Source organism: Vanellus vanellus, assembly GCF_965231255.1.
Source record: "Vanellus vanellus genome assembly, chromosome: 26".
In the NCBI taxonomy this organism is placed as follows: Eukaryota; Metazoa; Chordata; class Aves; order Charadriiformes; family Charadriidae; genus Vanellus; species Vanellus vanellus.
Window position 1 is genome coordinate 733,078 of NC_138931.1, and position 23,974 is coordinate 757,051.

General features: G+C 67.1%; 1 protein-coding gene across 1 annotated transcript; it reads left to right on the top strand.

The window, feature by feature from the left end:
* Positions 1–46: 46 nt before the first annotated feature.
* Positions 47–23,711, top strand: FGFR1 (fibroblast growth factor receptor 1; the record flags this gene model as incomplete). Its single annotated transcript, XM_082495882.1, has 17 exons — positions 47–137; positions 9,792–10,055; positions 10,795–10,878; positions 11,385–11,560; positions 13,523–13,646; positions 14,447–14,637; positions 15,655–15,805; positions 18,167–18,363; positions 18,929–19,074; positions 19,232–19,353; positions 19,472–19,582; positions 19,703–19,893; positions 20,037–20,159; positions 20,329–20,399; positions 20,922–21,059; positions 21,594–21,699; positions 21,815–23,711. The coding sequence occupies 17 exons, from the start codon at positions 47–49 to the stop codon at positions 21,989–21,991; spliced, it is 2,463 nt and encodes an 820-aa protein (XP_082352008.1). The 3' UTR covers positions 21,992–23,711.
* Positions 23,712–23,974: the final 263 nt, after the last annotated feature.

Below are 23,974 nucleotides of genomic sequence, written 5' to 3' on the forward strand. Positions count from 1 at the left end.
TGGGAGTTGCGGAGCCCAGTCGCCGAGCAGTAGCCGCAGCAGTGGGATGTTTACCTGGCGGTGCCTCATCCTTTGGGCTGTGCTGGTCGCAGCCGCGCTCTCAGCTGCCCGGCCGGCCCCCACCCTGCCCGACCAAGGTAAGCGAGCAAACCGCCGCGGCCGCGCCGGGAGCGCCCGGCTCCCTCCTCTCCTCCTTCGCGTTTCTCGCCCGGCGATGAGGCAGCCCGGCTCCCTGCGGGAGAGGCAGGGGCTGGTGTGAGGTCCGGGCACCGGCAGCATCCCGGTGCCACGCTGGGGGCTGCCGGTTGGCGCCAGTGGGGACGCGGCGCGTGTTGGCTGCTGAGAGCAATTCGCGTGGGCCCAAAAAGCCCATGCCTGGTTCCCGCGTCGCCCGTGGACGTTTTAAACCTGGTGGGAAATTGTGGCAAAAGCCCACGTTGTTGGATTGGAGGAGGATGCGAAGCCCCAGGGGCTGTGTCCCCGGCGGGGGGTCATGGCACGTCGCGGCACTTGCTTCCCTGCGGCAATCCGCAGCCCGAGACGCGCGTGAAGCCTTCTCCCACCCCTCCTTGACACGGGGGCGGTCCGGGGCTCAGCAGGTGGGGACAAGGATTTGGGCGCAGGGTAGCGGGGCAGGCTTTGCCAGCTGGCGGCACGTGGGATGAACGCTCCCCGTGGAGACCCTCGGGATGCTCCGGCGTTGCTCCCGGCCGGGGAATGCCCACGGGGATGGGTTCAAAGCCAGGGCTGGCTCAGGCGGTTCCTGCAGCCCTGGTCGCCCCACCGCTGCGAGGCATCGCTGGGGCTGGAGAGCACAGCCCCAGACAAGAGCGTCCCCCTCGCTTTTTGTCGCTGCTTTCCCCTAAAAGCCTGGCGAAGGCGTGTGGGCCGTGACGGGCAGGCTGGGGCTTTGCTCCTGCCGCAGCCCTGCCCAGCGCCGCAGCCCGGCGGCACCCCGAGATGCAGCGGGTGGGCTGCGGGGGTCACCCGGCCCCGGGGACGGCCGGCCCCGACGGAAAGCACCGCTCTGGCATTCCGGAGCCTTGGCCTTCCCCTCGGTGAGGCAGAGAATAAACAGACCGGGCAGCGCCGTGCAGGACTTCTGACTCGCTGCCTTTTGGTTTTAATTACCCAAGAATGTCTGGTCTGTGGGGTACTGCTTTTCTTTTTAAGGCTCGCTCCCCCTGCCCTCTCCCTCCCACCACAACCCCGAGAGGCTGATTGCTGGTGCTGCCGGCGTGGGCATGGTGCTGTGCAGCACCCCGGTGAACACCCACGCTCCCCCTGCCCGCGGTCCCTTCACGGCTCAGGGATCGGGGCAGGGCCGGAGCTGGCACCGGCGAGCAAACTGCGCTGCGGCTGGGGTCCCTGCGCCGGCCGCGGTGGGGGACGACCGGGGGGCGATCCCGGCTGGAAGCGTGCTGTGGTGCCGCGGCTGGCGGGTACCCTGGTCAGAGACACATCCCCTGAGACAGCCGGAGCTGCGCGTGGTCCCCGGGGAGCTGCGGGCTCCGGAGAGGAGCCCGGGCAGAGCATCGCTCACGGGGATCATCTCCGAGATTTTTCCATTGGCACCGCTTGCTCCCCGCGTCTGTAAATAACGCGGTTGACAGCGGTAAACATGTTTTTCTCAGGAGATTGCTCTTCCTGGAAGAGGTTTCCTGGCGGTGTTTGGGGTAAGGATGGCTCTCGTGCCGCCGGGAGAGCGGCGCTGGCAGCCCCCGCCGTCGGGTTGGGAAAGCTGTCGGGGGGCTCAGGCCGAGGGCTGATTTGAGGCAGGGGGGGTTTTGGGGTGCCTGGGGAGCCCTGCAGCCCCCGGAGGGTTTGGGGAGCAGCGCCCGGCGGCGGCAGTGGAGGAGGAGAGGTTGGAGGGGAGGGAGCTGGTTCCTCGCCAGCCTCATGCCAGGGCTAACAATAACCTCTGGAAGCGTTTCCCGACACGGTTCTCACCAGGGCGGCCCAATTAGTGCCACAGCAGGAGCCCGGCTGGGGCAGAGTCCATCCCGTGGCTGGTGGGAACAAAATGTTCCCGGCAGGACGTGCGGGATGGGAAGAGCTGGTCCTGGGCCAGGACCCACGGCCGGGGCCGTGCCGCCGGCACCTTGCGAGTCGCCTGCGGGGGTGGGCTCCGGATCCGGCCCCGGGGGCCTTTGGGGTCCCGCGGGGTGTGCGCGGGGGCTCAGCTCCCACCCTGTGGGACATCGTGTCCCCGGGGCCGGGCTCGCTCGCCGTCCCCCACATCGCTGCCGACTGACGAGCATCAGCCGGGGGGGGCAGCGGCGGCCGCACTCGGGTCCCCTCCGCGACGGAGGCAGCAGCTTTCCCGGACTTTGTTCTGGATGTTTATGGGGTTTCAGTTTACTCCCGGTTCTGAGGCAGCTAAGCTCCCTTCTCAGGGAGCGAGTAATCCCCCGCGCCCGGCCAGCGGCCCCTGCCTCGCCGCGCAGGAGGATTTTCGATGGCCACCCGCCTCTCCTCGTGGCGCGGGGAGGGGGCTCGGGGACCCTGCCTTTGTCAGGGGCTCGCTCCCCTCGCTGAAAAATCTGCAGCAAATAAAATATTAATGGGCGCTTACTGCATTTTATAGTTACCTAAATTTGGAGGTGGTAAAAAAAAAAAACACCCTAGTTAAGGGGAAAAGCCAAGAAATTTCCATGAGCGGCCTCCATGGCCCTCCCTCACAAAGCCCGTCTTTGTCTTCAGGTTAAATAGAAACCTGCAGAAAATTGCCGGGGGGATTTTTTTTCCTCTCTCCTTGTCTGCTATTGTCCTTGCGGCTGTTCAGGCATTTCCAGCGCTCGGGGTCTGCCTCATCCCTGCCGGGGGGGTGCTGGGGGCGCAGAGCAGCCGAGTAGGTTTTCGTGGGGAGCGGGGTGCTGCCGTGTCCTGGGGGGGGGGGGGGTGTGTGTTCTGCCTTGGGCAGCTCTTTTGGGGGCACGACAGCCGCCCCGGGGCAGCAGATACTTTCTGGGGGGATTCATCTGCCCTCTGGAGCCGGGGTGGGGGGCGGCAGAGGAGCCTGGGGCTGCAGCCCCTTCCCCATGCGGCCGAGCCCCCATTGGGGTGGGGGGCTGCCCCATTTCCCGGGGCCGCCGGCCGCCCAGCTGGCCGCAGGCTTAACCTCCCCCCGGCCCCATCTGCGGGGCCAGCGGGGGCCCTGGCTCCCGGGGCTTTGTTGTGCCCGGCTCAGCCCGGGGGGGGGTCTTGCTCCAGACCCCACGGGAGCCCAAAGTCCAAGGCTGGAAGCGGGCTCAGCCCGGCTGGCTCTGGGGACCTCCGAGCATGGGGCTGCGCTGCCGCCGCCTCCCCCCCTCCCCAAAACTCGCTCAGTGCTGGCGGGAGGGTTGCATGTGAGCCCGGGGGCTGTAATCTGCGCCCCCTCCCCAGCAGCAAAGGTGTTTGGGGCTGTTTGGCACAGCTGTAGCCTGGGACAGGCTGTCACCAGCCACAGCATCCCGGAGGTGGCACAGCGAGGGTCCTTGGCTTCTCCCCGCTGCTCCCCGGGTGGACTGCTGGCCCTCGGCTTTGTCCCCCCTCCCCATTTCCCTGCTGTCCAGCCCCCCCCCCTCCATTGTGGTTGCAGCTCTCGGGGTCTCCCCACCCCTTGTCCCAGGGACCCCCAAGGGATCCGGTTTGGAGCTGTGCCAGACCCTTAGAGATCCCCGGCCGTGCTGTGAAGCCTCCTGCACTTTTGCCTTTGCAGCAGCCCAGGATCGTTACCGGAGCTCGGGGGGGCTCAGCAGCCCCCACCCGCACCTCCGAGCCCCCCGTTCCCCCAAACCCCGCTTGCTGCAGCCGTTTGGTCCCGGGGCATCACCGTGTCCTCTGGGGCATCACGCTGCTGGCCTTCCCCTCCCAGCCTGTTGAGCAGGCATTGTTCCCTCCTCCCGCCTTTCCGCTCGGATGCTGTCACTCCGGCCCTTAATTGAGGAGGAAAAAAAGAAATATGAGTCTTTGGGAGAAGCAGCAGCGCTCTGCCGGAGCCTGGGCTGCGGGGCTGCCCCACCGTGAGCGGAGCCGTGCCGGGGGGTGTCCCTGGGGCTGGGGGCTGCCTGGCTGTCACCCCCCCCCCCCCATGTGCCCAGTGCTGCTCAGGGGAGATGTGGGGAGAGGAACGCAAATTCTGCCTGTGCCGGCAGCGAGGCAGGGGCCAGGCAAAGCCGGCGGTTACTGCAAAGAGCCGTAGGCACATGTGCGGATTGGGGTGTTCGCTTGTGCCCCCCGGGATGGGCAGGACCCCCAGCTGTCCCCCGCCTGGGGGGAGCCCAGGGGTGAGTGTCTGTGCCCCCCGAGCTGCTGCCCCCGAGGCGTCCTCTCTGCTGCAGAGCTCCGAGCGTGGCCGGGGGTGTCCCCGGGGGAGAGGGGTGGATTTATTCTGACAGCTTTGCAAACTACCAACACGCCTGTTAATTAACTGCTGCTCCCGTCGACGCGCAGGCTGGGAAGCGCGGGAGTGCGCGGAGCCGAACAGAGACCCCCTCTCCCCGCCGGAGGAGGTGTCCGAGGAGTGGAGTCGGGGGGGGATCCCGCTGCCTCCGGGCTGGTGTGGTCAGGAAGAGCCAGTAGTGCTTTGACCCCCCCCAGAAAGAGCCACTGATACCTGAAGCCTCCCAAAGGAAGAGCTATGGGTGCCTTGAACCCCCCATAAAGAGCCAGGGGTGCCTTGAGACCCCCAAGGGAGAGCCAGGGGTGCCTAGAGCCACCCCCAGGAAGACCTAGGGGTGCCCTGAGCCCCCCAGGGAAGAGCCAGTGGTACCTGGAGCCCCCCAGGAAGAGCCGTGGGGGCCCGGAGCCCCCCGTGCTTCCCTGCGGCATCTCCCTGCTGCAGCCTCTCCCCGGGAGGGGGGACCGGGGACGTGCGTCCCCCCGGGCGCAGCCGGGATGCTGCGGGGGGCACCGACCCCCCCCTCGGGGCACATCCCCCCGGCGCAGCCCGGGCTGGGGGGGGGCGGGGGGGGGTCGTCAGGGCGAGGAGCTTTTTAAATAAGAAAGGCGGCGATCGCCGCGTCCCGGTTAGCGCTTCCTGTGGGGATTAGCGGGGCTGCCGGGCATGTGTGTGCTTTTTCTTCAGGAAATACCTTCGGAAAGCCCCGCTGGGGTCTCCAGGGCAACCGGCGGCCGCGGCCCCCCCCCCGCCCCCGCCCCCAGCCCGCATTGTCCCCGCGTCGCTTTGTTGGCCGCTTTATTGCCACCGGCACAGCCCGCGGCTCCCGCGCTCGGGGGGGCGCTCGCCCGGCGGCTCCGCTGCGGCACCGACGGGGGGGACGGGACGGGGATGGCGGGGACCGGGGCGGGGGGGGGGGCGAAGGTTAATCCATGCCCCGCTCCTCTCCCCAGGGCGGCCGCCCCCCATCCCTGTGTCTCCCCCCTCCCTCCGCCGTCCCCGGTGGGGCCAGCCCCGGGGGAGCCGGTGACAGTTATACGCTCTCGGTGACACTCTCCATCTGGCCGGCGCTCGCCAGGCTCGGCCCCGCTTTCGCTTCCATTTCAAAGCTGGAAGAAAGTAATAAAACCACCACGGGCTGCTCTGGCCGGTGGAGCGCGCGTCTAGTTTTGGGGCTGGTTGGAAAGCGCAGGCGCCGTCGGCCGCGGCTGGAGCTGCCCCTCACCTCGCCCGGGACCCCGGGGGCCCCTGAGGGCTGCTGTCCCCACTGCACCGGGACAGGACGGGCTCCCGACCGGGGAGCTGATGCTCCCTCCCCAGCCCGAAGAGTTTAAGTTAAAACGGGAACAGCCGATAGTTTAGGTGTGCCAGAGGGAACGTGCGTATGATGCTTTCCCCGGGCAGGCGAACAGCCGGCGCTGCTGGTGTTCTGTTTGCTCTCCTCCTCGCCAGCGCCCTGGTTTGCTCGAAGGGGGCTGTGAGCCCCCCCCAGCCCCGGGTGGGTGCTGCTGCAGCCGGGCTGGGGAGAGGAATCCCACCCACTGCGGGGTCTGCCCGGTGCCGACCGACCTTTGTGGGACGCTGGGAGCCTCCAGAGCCTCGCCGTGCGGCGCCGGGGCAGGCAAGGGCCCGGGGAGGAGCGCCAAGCGTTTGTCCGGCTGATTAAACTTCAGCTAACGTGGCCTGCGCGGGGCTCGCTCGCACGCCGCAGGCGGAGGGGCTGCACCTGGTGCCGTGGTTTGGGTTACGGAAAACCTATGAAAGAGACGTTTTAGGCTGATGGAGTCTGGTGATCAAACGGGCTCACCCTAATTGACATAGGTGGAGGGCACACGGGCATCGCGGGCACCGCCGGCTGCTCCCAGGCGAGGGGCACCCCGGGATCGCGCTGCCCCGGGTGCGCCCGCGGCGGTCCCCGGTTTTACGGAGAGCTGCATTTCCAAGGGGACTCCTGTGCACCCGCTGCCATGTGAGCTGGGCTGCCGCGGTGCCAGCAGCGCCGTCCCGGTGGCCACGGTGCCATCTGCCTGCCAGGGCCGCCCCGCAGCACCGTTGCCCGAGCCCGTGCGCTGGCCCGGCCCCGCTCCCGCCCGCGGGGTGAGCTAACCTGGACATGCTCATTAGCCTGTGAATTCGTTTTCAGGCCGTTCCCACCATGCCGCGTTTTCTGCCTTATCCCTGAGTGCCAGAGATGTGCTTTGGGTTACCAAAGGGCAGGATCCTGCCTTGCCCTCTGCCTCCCCTCTCCCGTCCATCACGCTCAACGCCCCCCCGGTCACGCTGTTAATGCAAACCAGCCTCCCACTCGGAGGGGCTGGGGGAGGGGGCTGCTGCCTTTGAAAAGCGATCCGGCCACACGCCGGCGGACCCCCGGCCCCGGCGCAGCACAGCCCGCGGTTCGGTGGCCTGAAGGAGTGGTGGCACTTGCACGGGGGTGTCCGGGGACCCGTGCGATGCTGTGCCCGTGGGAAGGGACCCGCCTGAGCCCGGGATGCTGCTTCCCTGAGCCCCAGCGTTGGACTGGGGTGGTTCGAAGTTTTCCATCCCTCCAAATTCCTTCCCTTGCCCCAGGCCACCTCCTCCCCAGGCGAGTTAAGGGGCAGGTGGCCTTTCCGTGGTGGTCCCTAGGGCAGGCTGGGTGAGGAGGTGACCTGTACGAGCTCTTGGACCACAGCGGTGTCCTTCTGGCCAGAACTGATCCTGCGCTGGCCCAGCGTCGGTTCGATTGGGGCATGGTGGGACCCCGCAGGTCCAGCAGTACCCACCATGGACCTGCATGTGGCTCCTCATGTGCCAGCGTGCGGGTGGCCTGGGGCAGGGAATGAGGACATCAGAGGACGTTTGTGGGCGGTGGAGGTCCTCCAGCCACCTTCTGCAGGTTATTGTGTTCGATAAGGAGTGAGTTTGTCGGCGCGCGGGGAGGGGCAGAGCTGAGCGCTGGAGCCACAGACGGGGTGAGATAAGGCCGATACGGCCGCGGCTGCAGCTCCGCGTTTCGTGTTGGTTTGGGTTTTCGTGGCTGTTTATCGCTCACTGACCTTGCTGTGTTTGAGAAGGGAGTCAGGACGGACAGGAGGACGTTGTGTCACCGAGTCCCACAGTAGTCAGACAGGCAGCGAGGGGACGTCGCTGCTGCATTGTGTGCGCTGGAAGATGCCTGTGACGAATCGCTTGAAACACAAATCAGAGCGGTGCCCGTCCCGCGAGGCTGCGAGAGAAAAAGGGGGAAAACGGGATTGCAAAAGCAAGAGCCTTCCCCGCCTCCGATGGAACTCCCACCAGCCTTCACCTTCCGCGTGAAAACCATCTCAGAGCTGGAGCTGGAGCTGGAGCTGGAGCCGGGGCTGTTGGTCTTTCAGCAGCTGAGGAGAGTGGATTCTTCCCCCGCGCACTGTTTGCCTTCGAGTGCTGAGCGAAAGAAAAAGGAGAAACTCTGGAGCCGCTCGTGGATGTTTTCGCCATGAAGCTCCTCATCAGTCCAAGGAAAAGAAGGGTGGCCGGAAAGCGAAGTGCAGATCACGACGTGGTAAACGAGAGTTTCCGAAGAGCCGAGCTTTCGTTTTTGGCCGCTGGTGGGTCCTGGGAGGAGCGGTGCCTCGCTGACGGCCCCGGCCCCGCGCTGCTGGCTGCCCGCCTGCGCTCCCTGCCCGCGCTGCCTCAGCTCGGGGCATCTTCGAGGGGTTTGGGGCAGGCGGAGACCCTGCGCCGGCTGTCGGCGGCGGCCGGGCCCGGGACGAGCTGCTCCACGTCTGCTCAGGGTGCGCAGAGGAGGGGGGAAGAGCCTGCGCTTGCCCGGCTCGGTGGGCGCCCAGAGGTGAGGGTGACGAGGTGCGTTAGTTCTGCGGTGAGACGGCCCCTCCAACGCGCGCTCGGGCGCTGCGGGCGTTCGTAATTAGCTGCTGCTCTGCAAATTGCCGCGCTCCTCGCTGGGAGCCGCGGGGGTCCCAAGGGGGAGCTGTGGCTTTGCTCTTTCCCCGTGGCCGCCGTACGGTGCCTGCGGGCTGCGTGCCCGCCTCGCGCCTCGCTCCTTGGCGGGGACAGCCCTCGAGCTGCGGAGCAGATGAAGTTTGCACGTTTCCAGACGGTTTCTGCTGGGCTGCCCGCGCGGGGCTTGCTGGGCTTTCCCGGCCCCGGCTCTTGACCCCTCTGGTACGGAGCAGTTGCACCATGGAGACCTTCGCCCCTGCCCCCGCGGCACCATCAGCTCTCGCCCTCAGCCCGCGCGAAGCTGGCCTGCCGCCGGCCCCGGGCAGCCGTGGAAGCGCGGTGCTTCCTTCGAGGGCACCACTGAGAGCCACGTCCGCAGCGGCGCTCAGGACCCGGAGCCGTGCACGCCGGCCCGTGCTGCTCCTTCCCAGGACGATGCTCACGCTGCACCCGCTCCGCACCATCGCAGGGAGCCGCGGCGCCCGCGGAGCTGCAGCAGCCCGAACCCTTCCTTGGGCTGTGGAATGTGAAGAGATGGTTGGAAACCCAAACGTCAGCACCGAGCCCAGGACTGGGGGAGCCACTCGCTCACCACCGCCGAGGGTGGAGGGCAGCGCTTGAGGACGGAGCTGTGTCTGCGCTACCAGGGCCGGGAGAGGCAAGATCCCGTAGCAGCGATGGAGAGAAAGGATCTTTGTGCTGCTCACGCAAATGTCGCCTCGGGAGCAGCTGCAGCTCTCCCTGCCCTGGGTCGCTGCGAACGGGGACGTCGCGGCCGGCACCTGTCTCGCCGCCGGAGCTCCCCTGGGCTGACCTTTCCCAGCGATGCCGCTCTCGCAGCCCCTCGCTCCCTGCCTGCCGTCCTGCCGCAGCCCCCCCTCAGCCCCCTGGCCTTCCTGCCCCTGCCCCGAAGCGCTCTAACCGGGGCAAGGCACGGGGACCCCGGCCCGCTTTGCTGGCTGCCCGCTCGTGGTGGTGGGGGTGTGCGCAGTGGCGGAGCCGAGCAGGGGTTTGGGGTGCTCCTGGCTTGGGCAGGATCCGGCTGCTCCAGCTAGCGCTGCCTGGGGGGTCTCAAGTTGCCCGTTTGTCCCCCATTTCGAAGCCCCCGCCACGGCACGCTCCCCCGGGGCCGAGCGGTGCTTAGTAAAAGTCCGAGGGGTGCATTAGTGCTTTTGAACCCCCCGGCCGCCGAGCGGGTCCTACGGTGGGGGTGAAACGCTTGGTGCTGCTTGGGGTGCTCGCAGCCTCTGCCTCCGCCTCCCCTCCGCTCTGCCGCCGCCGGCTCCCCTCCCCTGGGCTCGCCGGGGCACCCGGTTCTCGGTGCCGCCACGGCAGCGTCCCAGCAGCGCATGTTGCCTCATTAACCCAGAGCCGCGGCGGCAGTGGCAGCAGCAGCAGCAGCAGCATGGTTTCCTTCGGTCTCTATTTCTTTTCTCTCTTTTTTTTTTTTTTTTTTTCTCCTCTCTCCTAACTCCTCCAGTTCTGCCCAAAGCAAAAATCGAAGTGGAGTCTTACTCGGCCCACCCCGGTGACCTCCTCCAGCTGCGCTGCCGGCTGAGGGATGACGTCCAGAGCATCAACTGGGTGCGCGACGGCGTCCAGCTGGCCGAGAACAACCGGACGCGCATTACCGGGGAGGAGGTAGAGGTCAGGGACGCGGTGCCCGAGGACTCGGGGCTCTATGCCTGCATGACCAACAGCCCCTCGGGAAGCGAGACCACCTACTTCTCCGTGAACGTCTCAGGTTCGTAGCGGCCCCGGGCAGGCAGGGAAGGGGCAGCCCCGGGGCCGGGCTGCGCAGCGAGGAGCAGGCTGCCTCTGCACGCCTTGGCGTGCTCGCCGGCACGTGCGCCGGCCACGCGCGGATCTGCCCGGCTGCCCGGGGAGTTCGGGGCAGACCTGCGCCGCGGGGGTGCCCGGAGGAGTTACCGGCGCGGTGCAGTGACTTCCCGCCTGCTGCGGTGCAGGGGGAGGCAGCTGGAGGTTGTCGCCTGTGTGTCTGCATGGGGCTGGGGGCCGCGGGGCTGCCCGCAGGAGTGGGCGCGCGCCGGGCGGGAGCCGAGGTCCACGGTGGCGTTGATGGAGCCTGAGGCTGGAGAGGAACGAATGCTCGAGGTCGGGAGGCGTCCACCGAGGCTTGGGGTGTTGGTGTGCCCGCAGGGTCTCGGCTGCCGCCCCAGATGGGTTGGGGGCACCGGGCACGGGGCGAGGAGCTGTGCTTGGACACACGGTGTGGAGCTCTGAAATCACCTCTGGGGGCAAATTGTTCCACGACGTGCACGGGCTGTGAGCACCGGGACAGCAGGCACCGTCAGCCCTGGCTGTGCCGGTGGGCATGCGCAGCGCTCACCCAGGATCCCTGCACCTCCCTGCCCGGCGCAATCCCGTACCACCAGCCCACGATGCTCCGGTGCCCGGCCGGCCCCTCGGGAAGGGAAGGGTCCACGTACGGATATTCAGCCGGGCCGTCTCTTTTCTTGCAGACGCACTCCCCTCCGCGGAGGATGATGATGACGAAGACGATTCCTCCTCGGAGGAGAAGGAGGCGGATAACACCAAGCCGAACCGTACGTGCGAGATGGGTTTGGCCCTGGTGCTGCCCTGGCATTTGGTGGGGGGCAGGGGGAGGCTGCCCACGCGTGCAGGCATCGCCCAGGGACGGAGGGAGGCGGGCGAGGACGGGCAGGGGCTCCCGCTGCAGCCCAGGGCACCCGGCGGTGGCGAGGGCTCCGGGGAGGGGGGGGGGGCAGGTCTGGGTGCACCCGGGTGAAGCAGCCCGGCCAGAGCAAGGGGGGTGCCGGCACGGCTGCCGTGGGGTAACTACTGCTGCAGCCACGCACGCTGAGCGTGCACCTCGCAAAGAAGGGGCCCTGCGGGGCTGCCGTGACTCCCGGATAACACCACGTGTCCGGGAGCTGCCCTCCCTGCCGGCGCCGGGCTCGGCCGCCTGCCCCTCTCCGGCTTCCCTGGGCAGCCTCCGCGTCAAAGCGCGAGCAGACCGCCGGCGCTCCTGTGGCCGAAGCCCCCATGGGTTTGTCCGGGTGCTGAGCACCCCCCCTGCTCTGCTCCCCAGAGGCCATCGCTCCCTACTGGACCTATCCCGAGAAGATGGAGAAGAAGCTCCACGCCGTCCCCGCCGCCAAAACGGTGAAATTCAAGTGCCCGTCGAGTGGGACGCCCAACCCCACGCTGCGCTGGCTGAAGAACGGCAAGGAGTTCAAACCCGACCACCGCATCGGGGGGTACAAGGTAGCGGGGCTGGGGGGGCCGGGGCGGCGCGGGGCACAGCCTGATGGGGTGGCAGCCCCCCGGCCCTGCCGGCGCGCGGATGCGGTGCCGGGCTCCATCTGGCCGGGTGCGGGCTCTGCGCACCTCGCGGGGCCGGAGGGCTCGCTCTGGGGCGGCGCGGGGATGGGGGGAGGATGGGAGGGGGCTCTGCAGCTTAAGAGGCACCCAGCCCCCTGTCCGCGCAGCCCCCAGCGGGGGCAGATGGGCCCCTCTGACATTCCTGTTGCAAAATAGCCCTACGGCAGTGACCTGCTTCTGGGTCATGTTTGCACCAGCTCAACCCCTGGGGGAGGGGGCGGCGGGCGAAGCCAGCCTGCCCTCGCCGCCTTCGTCGCCTTCGCCTAATCCCCCCGCCGAGGAGAGGGGGTCTTGGCGTCCCCGGCCGGCGCAGGGGCTCCGGGGGTGACCAGGCAGCCCCGGGGCTGCAGGGAGGGACGAGCCCCTCCGTTGCCCAGCGGTGGTCAGCAGGAGCTGTGCCAGCCCCCCCGGGGGTGCCAGCTTGGTGGGGAGGGGGCCCTGGCCCGTGCAGGGGGGCCACATTCGCTCACTGAGCTGAGCAGGGGGCTGCAGCGCGGTTCCCCCAGTGCCCCCAGCAGGTCCAGGCTGCTGGTGTCCCCCAGGCGGGAGGGGGGCTCGGCTCTCCCCTTCTCCCGTCTCGCAGTGGGGCTTCTGCAGAAGAGCCCCAGTGGTGGGACCAGCGTGCCAGGACCCCCCCGAGTTTCTCCCCTCCCCAAAGGAGAGGATGAACCGCACTCCTCCAGCACCCAGCGCTGCTGTCGCGCTGGCGGCAGCTCCAGCCCAGGGGCCCCCCGGGTGACCCCACGAGGGAGCACCGTCCCCTTTTTTCATCTCTCTCAGCTGGTTTTCTGGAGCGGGGCTGCAGCCTGCCCAGGGCTCACAGCCCTCGGTGGGTGGGTGAGACACCCCCTCGGTGCGGGTGCCCCACGCCAGCCCGGCTGGGTGCTGTGGGGCCGCGGCTTTGGGCGCTCGCTCGCCACCGAGCCACGCGCCGCGTTGTGCAGATGGGATCCAGTCGTGGCCCTGCGCGCCACGGGCTCCAGCCAGGTGCCAGGGACGTGCTGCAGGAGTGCGGCCACGTCACCGCTCTCGGCTCCGTGTAGCACATCCCGGGGAGGCATGTGGGCTCCCGGGCAGGGGGCAGAGGGGCTGCTGGCAGCACCGCGGGTCCCCGGGCGGTGACAGCACGGTGCCCTGGGTAGCTAATGGGGCTGAAATGCAGGGCTGTGGACATAACCAGTTTCCAGCCGGGAGGGAGGAATGCAGCCGCCCCGGCGGGGAGCAGCGCTTGGGGAGGTCTCGCCAGGAGGAGCCGCGGTGGGGCTGGCTGTAGGAAAGCTGTCCCTGCGCCCCATAGCCCGGGGGGGACCTGGGCAGCGCTCACAGCCCAGCTCAGCCGCCGGGACCCGTCCCAGAGGAAACGTCCCGGGTGCACGGTGCGAAGCACCCAGGCTGCCCCCTGCCCGCTGACCGGCGCGGTGCCCTCTGGCCGGCAGGGCTGGCCGCGGGGAGCAGCGCGGGCGCGAGCCCAGGGCCAGCCGGGGGAAGCAGCTCTTCCCGGGCTGCGGCAGCGGGGGAACAATGCCGGTCTGTTCCCTCCGCGCGCTGGGGCCGCCGGAGAGGGGTGTCCCTGTGCACCGGGTGAGCCCATCACGCTCGGCTCACAACATCTGCTTCTCGGCGCAGTTGGCTCCGTGGCGAGGCTGTCCTGGGACAGCTGGGAGCAATTACGGTCCCTCTGTAGGAAAGGGGAAAGGTGACCTCAAAGGGAGATTTATGTCCTGCCTGGACGGCGGGGGCCGGGGGCTGAGCCAGCTCTGACGTGAACGGGAGCGAGGGCTCGCGTGCTCCAGTCCACCAGCGTTTCGCACGTAACGGGCTCTGTCGTCATCCCCGTGCCCCCAGGTCCGCTACGCGACCTGGAGCATCATCATGGACTCGGTGGTGCCGTCCGATAAGGGCAACTACACCTGCATCGTGGAGAACAAGTACGGGAGCATCAACCACACGTACCAGCTGGATGTCGTGGGTGAGGAGCGCGGGGCTGGGGGGGCTTTCCCGGGGTCCCCGGCCACCCCACCCCCCCTCCCTCCCCCCGCAGAAACGGGTGCTGCGCCCCGCAGAGATGGGGACGGGGAGTGCTCACGGGGATGGCATTGCTGTCCCCGCGGCTGTCCCCCCCGCCCGGTGCGCACCTCTGCGGCACAGCGGGTCGAGGCGGAAGGTTCACCTCAGCCCGTTCTGGGGATTTTTAATTGTGGTGGAAATAATTTCATAGACCAGACAGAAACTTTTTCTAATCGCCTTATTAGCCATAATTCCCAGCTGGGAAGGCTGGTCTGAGCAGTTCCACATGTGGAGCTGCTCTAAATGCCAGTAAATGAACCATTAAAAATGTGATTTAATTTGATTACACTGAGCAAACTGAAGGGAACAGTCAGTGAGGTGAACAAAGGGGTTTGTTAATGCTGACTCACCACAGTGGCAGCCGCTTTGTTAACGGCCGGGGTCCTCATTAGGTTTGTTTGACCTCTGACCCCACCGAATAGGTACTGATGTCCCCATCCCCGTGCCGGGATTTCACCTGTCCCCGTCCCCAACCCCTCCTGGCTGCTCCCACCCCACTGCGGGGGGGCAGGGGGGTCCCCCAGGGAAGGGGACCCCGCGGTTCTGCCGGGTGCATCGCTGCCCGCCCCAAGCGGGGGTCCCCGTGCCGGGGGGGGGGGGCTGCAGGGTGCACCCCTGCGCAAGGCAAGTGCTTGCCCGTGGGCGGGTGGCCAAGCGCCCCGAGCCCCGCCATAAGGTGCCCCGTCTCCCCGGGTCCTGCAGAGCGGTCCCCGCACCGGCCCATCCTGCAGGCGGGGCTGCCTGCCAACAAGACGGTGGCCCTGGGCAGCAACGTGGAGTTTGTCTGCAAGGTCTACAGCGACCCCCAGCCCCACATCCAGTGGCTGAAGCACATCGAGGTGAACGGCAGCAAGATCGGCCCCGACAACCTGCCCTACGTGCAGATCCTGAAGGTAAAGCCGCACGCCGGGCTGCCCCAGCCCGCGTCCCCGTAGGCTCCCCCGTCCCGTGGGGCAGGAATGGGGCGGCAGCAGTATTGTGGGATGGTGGCCGCGGGCGAGAGGAGCTGCCTGGGGCTGGGGACCACCAGCTGGAGCCCCAGGGCCATCGCCAGCCTGCCCGGCTCCGTGCTGGGGTGCCCCGGAGGAGCCCGGGGTGAGAGGTGGGCAGGGAGGGCTGCCCCGCGCCCCGGCCGCCTGCAGGCACTGCGGTCTGTTTGCAGCCCCAAAGGCACACGCCGTGGGGCCGGGTGGGCCCGGGCAGCGCGCACGGCGCTGGAGGTGGGGAGCGGAGCCCCTGCCCCGTGCCGGCGAGAGCGGCTCGCCCTGCGTGCCGGCGGTCCTCTGCTCACAGCGAGCAAACCGGCTGCTCTGCAAACCCCCGGGGGGCACAGCTGTCCCCAGCCCTGTCCCCGACATCCACAGTCTGTCCCCATCTATGTCCCCGACCCCCGGGGTGCACAGCCATCCCTAGCCCTGTCCCCAACCCCGGGGGTGCACAGCTGTCCCCAGCTGAGTCCCCGACATCCGCAGCCGACCCCGGCAGTGTCCCCGATCCCTGGGGTGCACAGCCATCCCCAGCCATGTCCCCAACATGCACAGCTGTCCCCAGACGTGTCCCCGACACCCAGGGTGCGCAGCTGTCCCCAGCCATGTCCCCAACATCCACAGCCATCCCCGGCAGTGTCCCCGATCCCTGGTGTGCACAGCCATCCCCAGTCACGTCCCCAACACGCACAGCCGTCCCCAGCCGTGCCCCTGGCCGGGTTGCAGGGGGAGCAGGATTACAGCCCCGCGACTGCTCCTGCCTCCCGGGACCCCCGTGCGCAGCCGCAGCCCTCCCGCCAGGTTGAGGGCTGAGCCGTCCCCATGCCGGCAGAGCCGGTGCCGATGCTCCGAGCGCTGCCGATGCCCCGGGCGCTGCCGTTTCTGACCGCGTCAATGTGACTCCATGTTGTTGGTCTGTTCCAGCACTCGGGGATTAATAGCTCTGATGCGGAGGTGCTGACCCTGTATAATGTGACAGAGGCGGAGAGCGGGGAGTATGTTTGTAAGGTTTCCAATTATATTGGCGAGGCCAACCAGTCTGCGTGGCTCACTGTCACCAGACCTCTGGCAAAAGGTAATCGGAAGAACGCCCGGCGGGGTGTTTCCTCGGACCGTCAGTCCCCAGCGGCGGAAAACAAAACTCTGGGCTCTCTTGTTTCTGCTGTGTTTCTGGTGCGACAAGCCATGGAAAAATACTCAGCGGGGCCGGCTAGGTTTTGTGCTCTGTGTGTGTGTCCCGCTGTTTCTCCCGTGTGTTTCCCACCCCATCATGCAGACGCCAGGACTGCCCTGGTGCCTGGGGAGTCCGGCACCGCCGCCGAAGCCGGGTCCCTGCGGGTGCTGCCGCGGGGCCGTCCCGCACCTTCGCAGCCAACCCGGGCACCGCGCCACCGCGCCTGTGCGTGGCTGGGGAGCGCACGCTGCTGCGTCCCCTGTCTGTGCTGCCCTCCTGTCTCCGTGTCCCGTCTCCGTCCTCGTGCCTCCCCGTGTCGTGCGGTCGGCCGGCCGGCTCTGCCTGAGGTTTATTTCTCCATGTGGCCCATTGCCAGCATGTTCAGATGGGCAGGACGCTCAGTTTGGTGAAGGGATTTTAACCAGCATCTCCGTAGGTCCGCCTGGATGAGTGGTCATCCTGAGGGTCTCTCTAGCCGGTCTGCGGTGGTCTCTGTCTGCTCCCGGGGCTCTGGCGAATGAGACTGGGCTCTCCCTCCTCTCTGGCCTCCTTCCCAGAAGATCTCATGTCGTTTGCTTCTCCGTTTTTTGCTTCCATTTTTCCTTCTAGACGGCTGGCGTTAACACAACAGACAAAGAAATGGAAGTCCTTCACTTAAGGAATGTCTCATTTGAGGATGCTGGGGAGTATACATGTTTGGCGGGTAATTCTATTGGGATCTCCCATCACTCTGCATGGTTGACAGTTCTCGAAGGTATATACTCCTCTTCCTCTCCCTTTCCTCCCTCCTTTCCAACGTATGCATTGCGGTCCGGGAGAGAGCCTTTCCCGGCCCCTGCCCCCCCGGTGCTGGTTACCGTGCAGCGGGAGAGCTGCAGCGCTGCTCTCTGCAGCCGCAGCGGGACGGGGCGCGCGTCCCCCCTCCGCCCCCCGATTGGGGTCTGTCCCCCCGCTCTCTCCCTGGCCCAGGCGATGCATACCCGGGGGAACTTAACCAGGGGCTGCTCCGCTGGAGCAGGACGGTCCCGCGCCCCGGGACAAGGCCAGCGCTGCCCGCGCAGGGGGGCACGGGGATCGGGGGGTGCTGGCGGCGCTGCCTGCGTCCTGCCTGCCGGGGGGCTGGCCTTGCCCTGCGGCGCAGGACCCGTGCCGGGGCTGTGTGTCGCTTCTGCTGCGCTGCCGGGGACCGCTGCCCCCGTCCCCATTGATGCTGCTCCTGAGGCATCAATGCTGCACGGACCAAAGCCTGATAACAGCAACCGGGAAAGTTTTTGGGGTGCTGCATGGTTGCTGCTTTCCAGCCAAAAACTTTTCCCCGTTATCAGGCGCTGCTTTGTCAGCCGGGTGTGCTCGGAGGTGGGACAGAAAGCTTCGACTCCCTCCTAACACCTCTCTCTGAGGCTCTGTTCTTTGCGGGAGTCAGGTTTGGGGGGGCTGCCGGGGGGGTGCAACGGCAGCTCCCACTCTGCCAGATACACCGCGGTTTGCAGCCGCACCGGACCGCGCCACGTAGCTGCGGCTGCTCTGAGCTGTTCACGGCAATGCCACCTCCTCTGCCACCAGCCGCCACCGAAGTGGGGTCTGCCCCACGGCACGGCGGGCACGGGACCCTCTTCCCCACCAGCCCAGGGGTCCCACGGCAGGTCGCTGCCACTGGTGGTGCTTCTGGCTGCTCTGTCCCGAGCTCTCCCCGGTTGTTATCAGTAACGCCCGGACTCCCGCAGCCCCGGGCACTGCTGGGCGGCCCCTCCATCCCACCGTGCTCAGGGTAACCCCCGCACCCCCGGGGAGTTGCGGCTCCGAGCGTGGGCAGAGCAGAGCAGCTCTGCCCCGGGGGGTGCCTGCGATGCCCCGTCCCCGCGGGGTGATGCAGGAGAAGCATCCCCAGCGCAGCCCCGATGGGAGACCCCCGCTGCTGTCCCGCACGGCCCCGGCCGAGGGACATGGGCACTGTCCCCCCACTTCACGCTTTTCTCAGTTGGCCCCTGCCCATCCCGGCGCCCCATCCCCCCCAGGCACGTGCCCGCGGAGGCGTTGAACGGCCACAGGGATGAGGAGCCCGGGGACATCTGCGTGCCTTCCCCGCCGGGGTGGGTGGGCAGCCCCCCCGGTCCCTGCCGCACGCTGCCCCGAGGCCTCCGGCGATGCAGAGCGTGTCCCCACCGAGCGTGGGGAGGAGCCGGGGGGGTCCCCCCAGCGCCGCTCTGCTCCTCGGCCCCGGGCGGGCTGGCGGGTGCTAACGCCCTGTTCACGCCGACCCAGCCATTGAAGACACCCCGGCCATGATGACGTCCCCCCTCTACCTGGAGATCATCATTTACTGCACCGGGGCCTTCCTCATCTCCTGCATGGTGGTGACCGTCATCATCTACAAGATGAAGAGCACCACCAAGAAGACGGACTTCAACAGCCAGCTGGCCGTGCACAAGCTGGCCAAGAGCATCCCCCTGCGCAGACAGGTAACAGAAAGTAGAGAGGGGGTTTGTTTGCACCTACTGCCCCTCCTGGGGGGGGAGGGGGGAGGAGAGGCTCTGGAGGAGGATGGATGGGGGGAGACCCGGGACCGTCGCGCCCTGATGCACGTGCCACCCCCTCCAGTCTTGTTCCCGTCTGTGGCGCGGGGTTGGGGACCGTCCCTGGGCTGTGCCCCAGACGGGCAGCACGGCGAGCACGGGGGGCTGCGCACCCCCTCCTCGTCACTGGCTCAGCAGGGGTGGGGAGGAGGACCAGAAGGATTTACAGCAATTTAGCCTCCGAGCAGAAGAGCGTTTTACACCCTGAGGAGAGGGGAGGACTCCCAGGCTGTGTATTTTGTGGTATCGGCATGCTGGAAGTTAATTAAAAGTTATTTAGGCTGCATCCAACGTGGCAGCGGCACTGACGGGGCCCCGCGCCTGCAGGCAGCGCTGGGGGGCAGCAAGGGCAGGGGGCTGCGGGTCGGGGCGCCAGAGCTGCCGGACAGCATCTCCCTCCCGGCGGGGGCAGCCGGCGCTGCGCGAAGGTAACCCACAGTCCCCACTGCAGGTGTCGGCCGACTCCAGCTCCTCCATGAACTCGGGCGTGATGCTGGTCCGGCCCTCGCGGCTCTCCTCCAGCGGCACCCCCATGCTGGCCGGCGTCTCCGAGTACGAGCTCCCCGAGGACCCGCGGTGGGAGCTGCCGCGGGACAGGTGAGGTCCCATCCCCACCGGCTGCGGGGACGCGCCGCCGGAGCAGCCCGGCCGGAGCCGGGTGAGGATGGCGGCACCGCCGATGCTGTTTGCCGACGCCGGCGACCAACCTGCGGCCACCGGCCCCCGCCTCAGGGTCTCCCTCTCCTCCCGCCAGGCTCATCCTGGGCAAGCCCCTGGGAGAAGGGTGCTTCGGGCAGGTGGTGCTGGCAGAAGCCATCGGCCTCGACAAGGACAAGCCGAACCGCGTGACCAAGGTGGCCGTGAAGATGCTCAAGTGTAAGTGGTGGCGAGAAGGGGGGGTCCGGGCACGATGCTGCGGGCTGGGGCTGGGTGCGCAGCGCAGCGGGGGGACGCAGCCTGCCCCCCCCCACCTCTGCCTTCTCTGCTGCTTTAGCCGATGCCACGGAGAAGGACTTGTCCGACCTCATCTCCGAGATGGAGATGATGAAGATGATCGGCAAGCACAAGAACATCATCAACCTGCTGGGAGCCTGCACGCAGGACGGTGAGGGTGTGCGAGCGGGGAGGGGGCGTCCCCTCCGCTGCCCTTCCGGCTGCCCTCCCCGTGCCGGGAGGGGGCCCATCCTGCTCCGTGGTCCTGTCGCTCATCCCACCATCCCCGCAGGACCCCTCTACGTGATCGTGGAGTACGCGAGCAAGGGCAACCTGCGGGAGTACCTGCAGGCCCGGCGGCCCCCCGGCATGGAGTACTGCTACAACCCCACCCGCGTCCCCGAGGAGCAGCTCTCCTTCAAGGACCTGGTCTCCTGCGCCTACCAGGTGGCGCGGGGCATGGAGTACTTGGCCTCCAAGAAGGTGAGGAGCTCCCGCGGTGTGGTGGTGGGATGGGAGCCCAGTGGCTGGGCGCGGGGGGGTGCACCCTTCCCTCCCAGCCCGTTTCATCATGGAGAACCGTCCGGGGGCTTCGGGGACTCCCTGACAGCCCCGTGCTCGGTCAGTGCATCCACAGGGACCTGGCGGCCAGGAACGTGCTGGTGACCGAGGACAACGTGATGAAGATCGCTGACTTCGGTCTGGCCCGCGACATCCACCACATCGATTACTACAAGAAGACGACAAATGTGAGTGGTGGGCGAGGGGCTTTGCCGGGGGGGGGGGTGTGAGGGCAGCGGCACTTTCCGTGCCAGGGACGCCCCAACCCACGCTGGCGGTGCCGCGGACGTGCAGGGCTGCCCCCCCCCCCGATCCTGCGTCTGGCACGGGCTGATGTGGGGCTTTCTCGTGCGCCAGGGTCGCCTGCCGGTGAAGTGGATGGCCCCAGAGGCTCTGTTCGACCGAATATACACTCATCAGAGCGACGTGTGAGTAGCAGCCGTGGGACGCACGCTCCCTGCCCGGCTTCGCAAGCGGTGGGCTGGGGCGGGGGGAGACGGGGAGCCAGCACAGGGCAACCCTCGCTGGTGCGCTGGGGGCTCTGCTGCGGGCTGGGGGACACGGCTCTTCTGGGGGACACGGCCCTTCTTGGCCACCCCCGGGCAGCAGCGCTCTCGCCGCCTGCATCGCCGCCTGCCTCTCGCAGCCCCTCGCCGAGGTCTCGTCTCGCGCCGCAGCGCCCGGCGCCCGCTGGTTGAGCACGATAGGCGCCGCGGCGGAGCGCGCCAGATGGGATTCGTCTTAATTTAAGGAAAATATAATTAGCGTCAGCAGACAAAATATTTTGAATCCAAATTACATTTGGCGCTGGGGCTCGTTCGTCTTTGCGGAGCCAATCAAAGCTGTTAGTGCTTGTCCCTCCCGGCAAACGAACTGCTAAAATGAAACGGGGGCGTCAGCTCCACGGGAGCGGGGTGTCCCAGCGTTTGCCCTGTGTTTGCCCCGCGCAGGTGGTCCTTCGGCGTGCTGCTGTGGGAGATCTTCACGCTGGGCGGCTCGCCCTACCCCGGCGTGCCGGTCGAGGAGCTCTTCAAGCTGCTGAAGGAAGGTCACAGGATGGACAAGCCCAGCAACTGCACCAACGAGCTGTGAGTGGGGTGCTGGGCTGGGGAAGGAGGGGGACGCCGGCGGCCCAGAGCCCACCGCCCGGCCGGGGACCGGCACCGCTTCCCCTCCCCGCGGGGTCGGGAGCCTCCGGGTGCGACCGTCGAGCCCGGGGCACAGGCAGATGTTCAGAGTCCCTTTCCCAGCAGTTCCCAGCCCTGCAGAAACATCAGCGCGACCCGTTTGCAATACTCAACACCTCCCTTCGTTATGGCTCGGCGGGAGCGAATCGCGGGGTGACCCCGTAGCCGGGACTAGCTTAGCTCCCCGGGCATCCCCCTCCCAAAACAGCTCCACGTCCTTCCCAGCGCCCGCGGCCGGGAGGGTGGGCAGGGGGTTCCCTCCCTTCCACCCAGGGGATTAGCCCTAAATCCCCGGGACGGCGTCTTTGCTGGCCGCGGGTCCCAGCCCGAGTGGCAGCAGCCGTCCCCGGGTGCTGCTCCGCTCCCGCGGGTGGGGGTCCCCAGCCCCCGCCGCTGGCTGCGGGCTCAGCCCTCGCCTCCCCGCTGCCCCCCCAGGTACATGATGATGCGGGATTGCTGGCACGCCGTCCCCTCCCAGAGACCCACCTTCAAGCAGCTGGTGGAAGACCTGGATAGGATCGTGGCCATGACCTCCAACCAGGTAGGAGAGGCGGCACCCACCAGCCCCCACCTGCACCCCCCCCGCCTGGGGTGGGCGCTCCCCGGGGGATGCCCGGTCCCCTCCTGAGCCCGTCCTCGGGGTTCGTCCCTCCCAGGAGTACCTGGACCTCTCCATGCCGCTGGATCAGTATTCTCCCGGCTTCCCGGACACGCGCAGCTCCACCTGCTCCTCGGGAGAGGACTCTGTCTTTTCTCACGACCCCCTCCCAGACGAGCCGTGCCTTCCCAAGTTCCCCCCTCAGCACACCAACGGCGGACTGAAGCGACACTGAGGGTGGCACCGCCAGCAGGGACTGCCGTGCCGTGCCGTGCCGTGCCGTGCCGTGCCGTGCCGTGCCCAGGGGCTGCCGGCGGACGCTGCCTGCGCAGCCCGGTCGTGCTGAGCGATTGCAGAAAGGGTTCAGAGACACCACCGTAGCATCTCACGTAACCAAAACCACCCACCTCTCATGCCAGCTTCTCCTGCCGCCTTAGTTGTGAGCTCTCTGCAGCCCAAAGGTTTTGTTCTGGTGTTCTTTTGGTGTTTCCTTTTTTTAAAAAAAAAACAAACAACCCTCTTTTCCATGAAGTCTGTGCTTGAATATTGCCACTTGGTTAAGCCAAAATCTTCTCCTGTGGGCAGCGCCTGGCCGGGGAGCCACCCGCCCGTCCCGGGGCGGCACGTCCTGGCCGGGCACGGAGAGCCGGGCTTATCCGCCACTCGGAGAACTCGCCAAGCTGAGCCCAGCGCCGGGTTGCCGCGGCGGCGCGAGCCGGGGAGCCTGGGCGTGCGGTAAGCCTCGCTGGCGCGGGCGGCGCGGGAGTCCTGCCGGCACGGCGCTCGCTGCCCTGCGCCGCTGCGGGGCTGGTCCCGTGGCTCCGCGGTGCCCGCGCCGCCGGGCTTCGCTGACCAAACCCCTGGTACCTTGGAAGTGGGAGAGGCAGCGTAGACATTGCTCAGCACTGATAGTAGAGGCAGCCAAATACACCAGTGCTAAAAACAGAAGTCCTGTGTACATAACTAAAAATATGTATAAATATGAATATATATTTACATGTCTTTTTAAAAGGGTTGTTACCAGAGATATACCAGTTTGGTAGGAAGGTACTAGTGGCTGGTAGATATCAGTTGCTATAAAAAAAAAAAAGTTCATATATTTTGCTACTTTTGCTGTTTTTATTTTTTTAAATTATGTTCTAAACCTATTTCAGTTTAGGTCCCTCGGTAAGAATTGCTGCTGCTGCTTCAGTTTTATATGGGGTTGTATTAAACAATAATAATAATGTGTCGATGCCTTTTGGGAAGACGTTGTCATTACGTGCCTGGCCTTGCCCCGGCCCCCCGCACCCCCCGGGGCTCTGGCGGGGCTGGGGCCGGGCATCGCCTGCCAAGCGCCCGCGGCACCATATTGGTGCGTGGGGTGCCCTGTGCTTTGGGCAGTGGCGGTGCGGGGTCGGGACGGTGCCCTGGGGAAGGCGCTGCAGCCCCTGCCCCGCCAGTGGGCTCCCTTTGGCCAGGAGCAGGGGTCACGCCGGTCCCACGCCGGCCCCCCGAGGCACCGGGACGGTGGCACCGACCCCTCCAGCCCCGCTGCGCCCCGGCCGGGGGACGCGCGCCCTGCGCAGCCCCCGCTCCCCGGGCGATGCCCGCCAGTGCCTTACCGGCGCCCGGGGAGCGTCCTCGTCCGGGGCACCGCGCCGCCCGGCTCTGCCCCTCTGTGCCCGCCAGTCTCCGGCCCGCAGGCGGTTGCGGTGCCGGGCTGCCCGAGCTCTGCTCCACGGAGCCGGTGCCGGGGAGGACGGACGGGGCGTTTCCCGGGCCGGGGGCAGCCCCTCGCCGGGGCCGGGGCCGCCTGTGCCCCCTCCCTCCCCGTCACTGGCGTAGAGACTCCGGAGCCGGGACGCTATTACTTGAAAAGTTTATTTTGCCTTTGTATGGAGAAATATTATTTGTTGTAAACTCTTCTGTAATGAATCTGGAATTCTTGTAATTATTAAAGACTTTAACCGAGACTCTGCCAGCCGTCCCTGGGGGGGCGGTGGGAGATGCCCTGGGCTGGCGGGCCATGGGGGAGGGGCTGTAGGGGGTCCGGGCGCTAAAGCTCATCCAAGCGAGCGGTTTGGGATGGCGACGTTCAGAGGAACGGCGGCTGCTTTTGTGGGAACTCCGTTTTCCATGGCTTCAACATTCCCCATAAAAATACTCTCCCATTCAACAACCAAAAACTGGGTTTTGCTACCAAAACGACACGTGCGCGACTGTGGCAGTGCCAGAA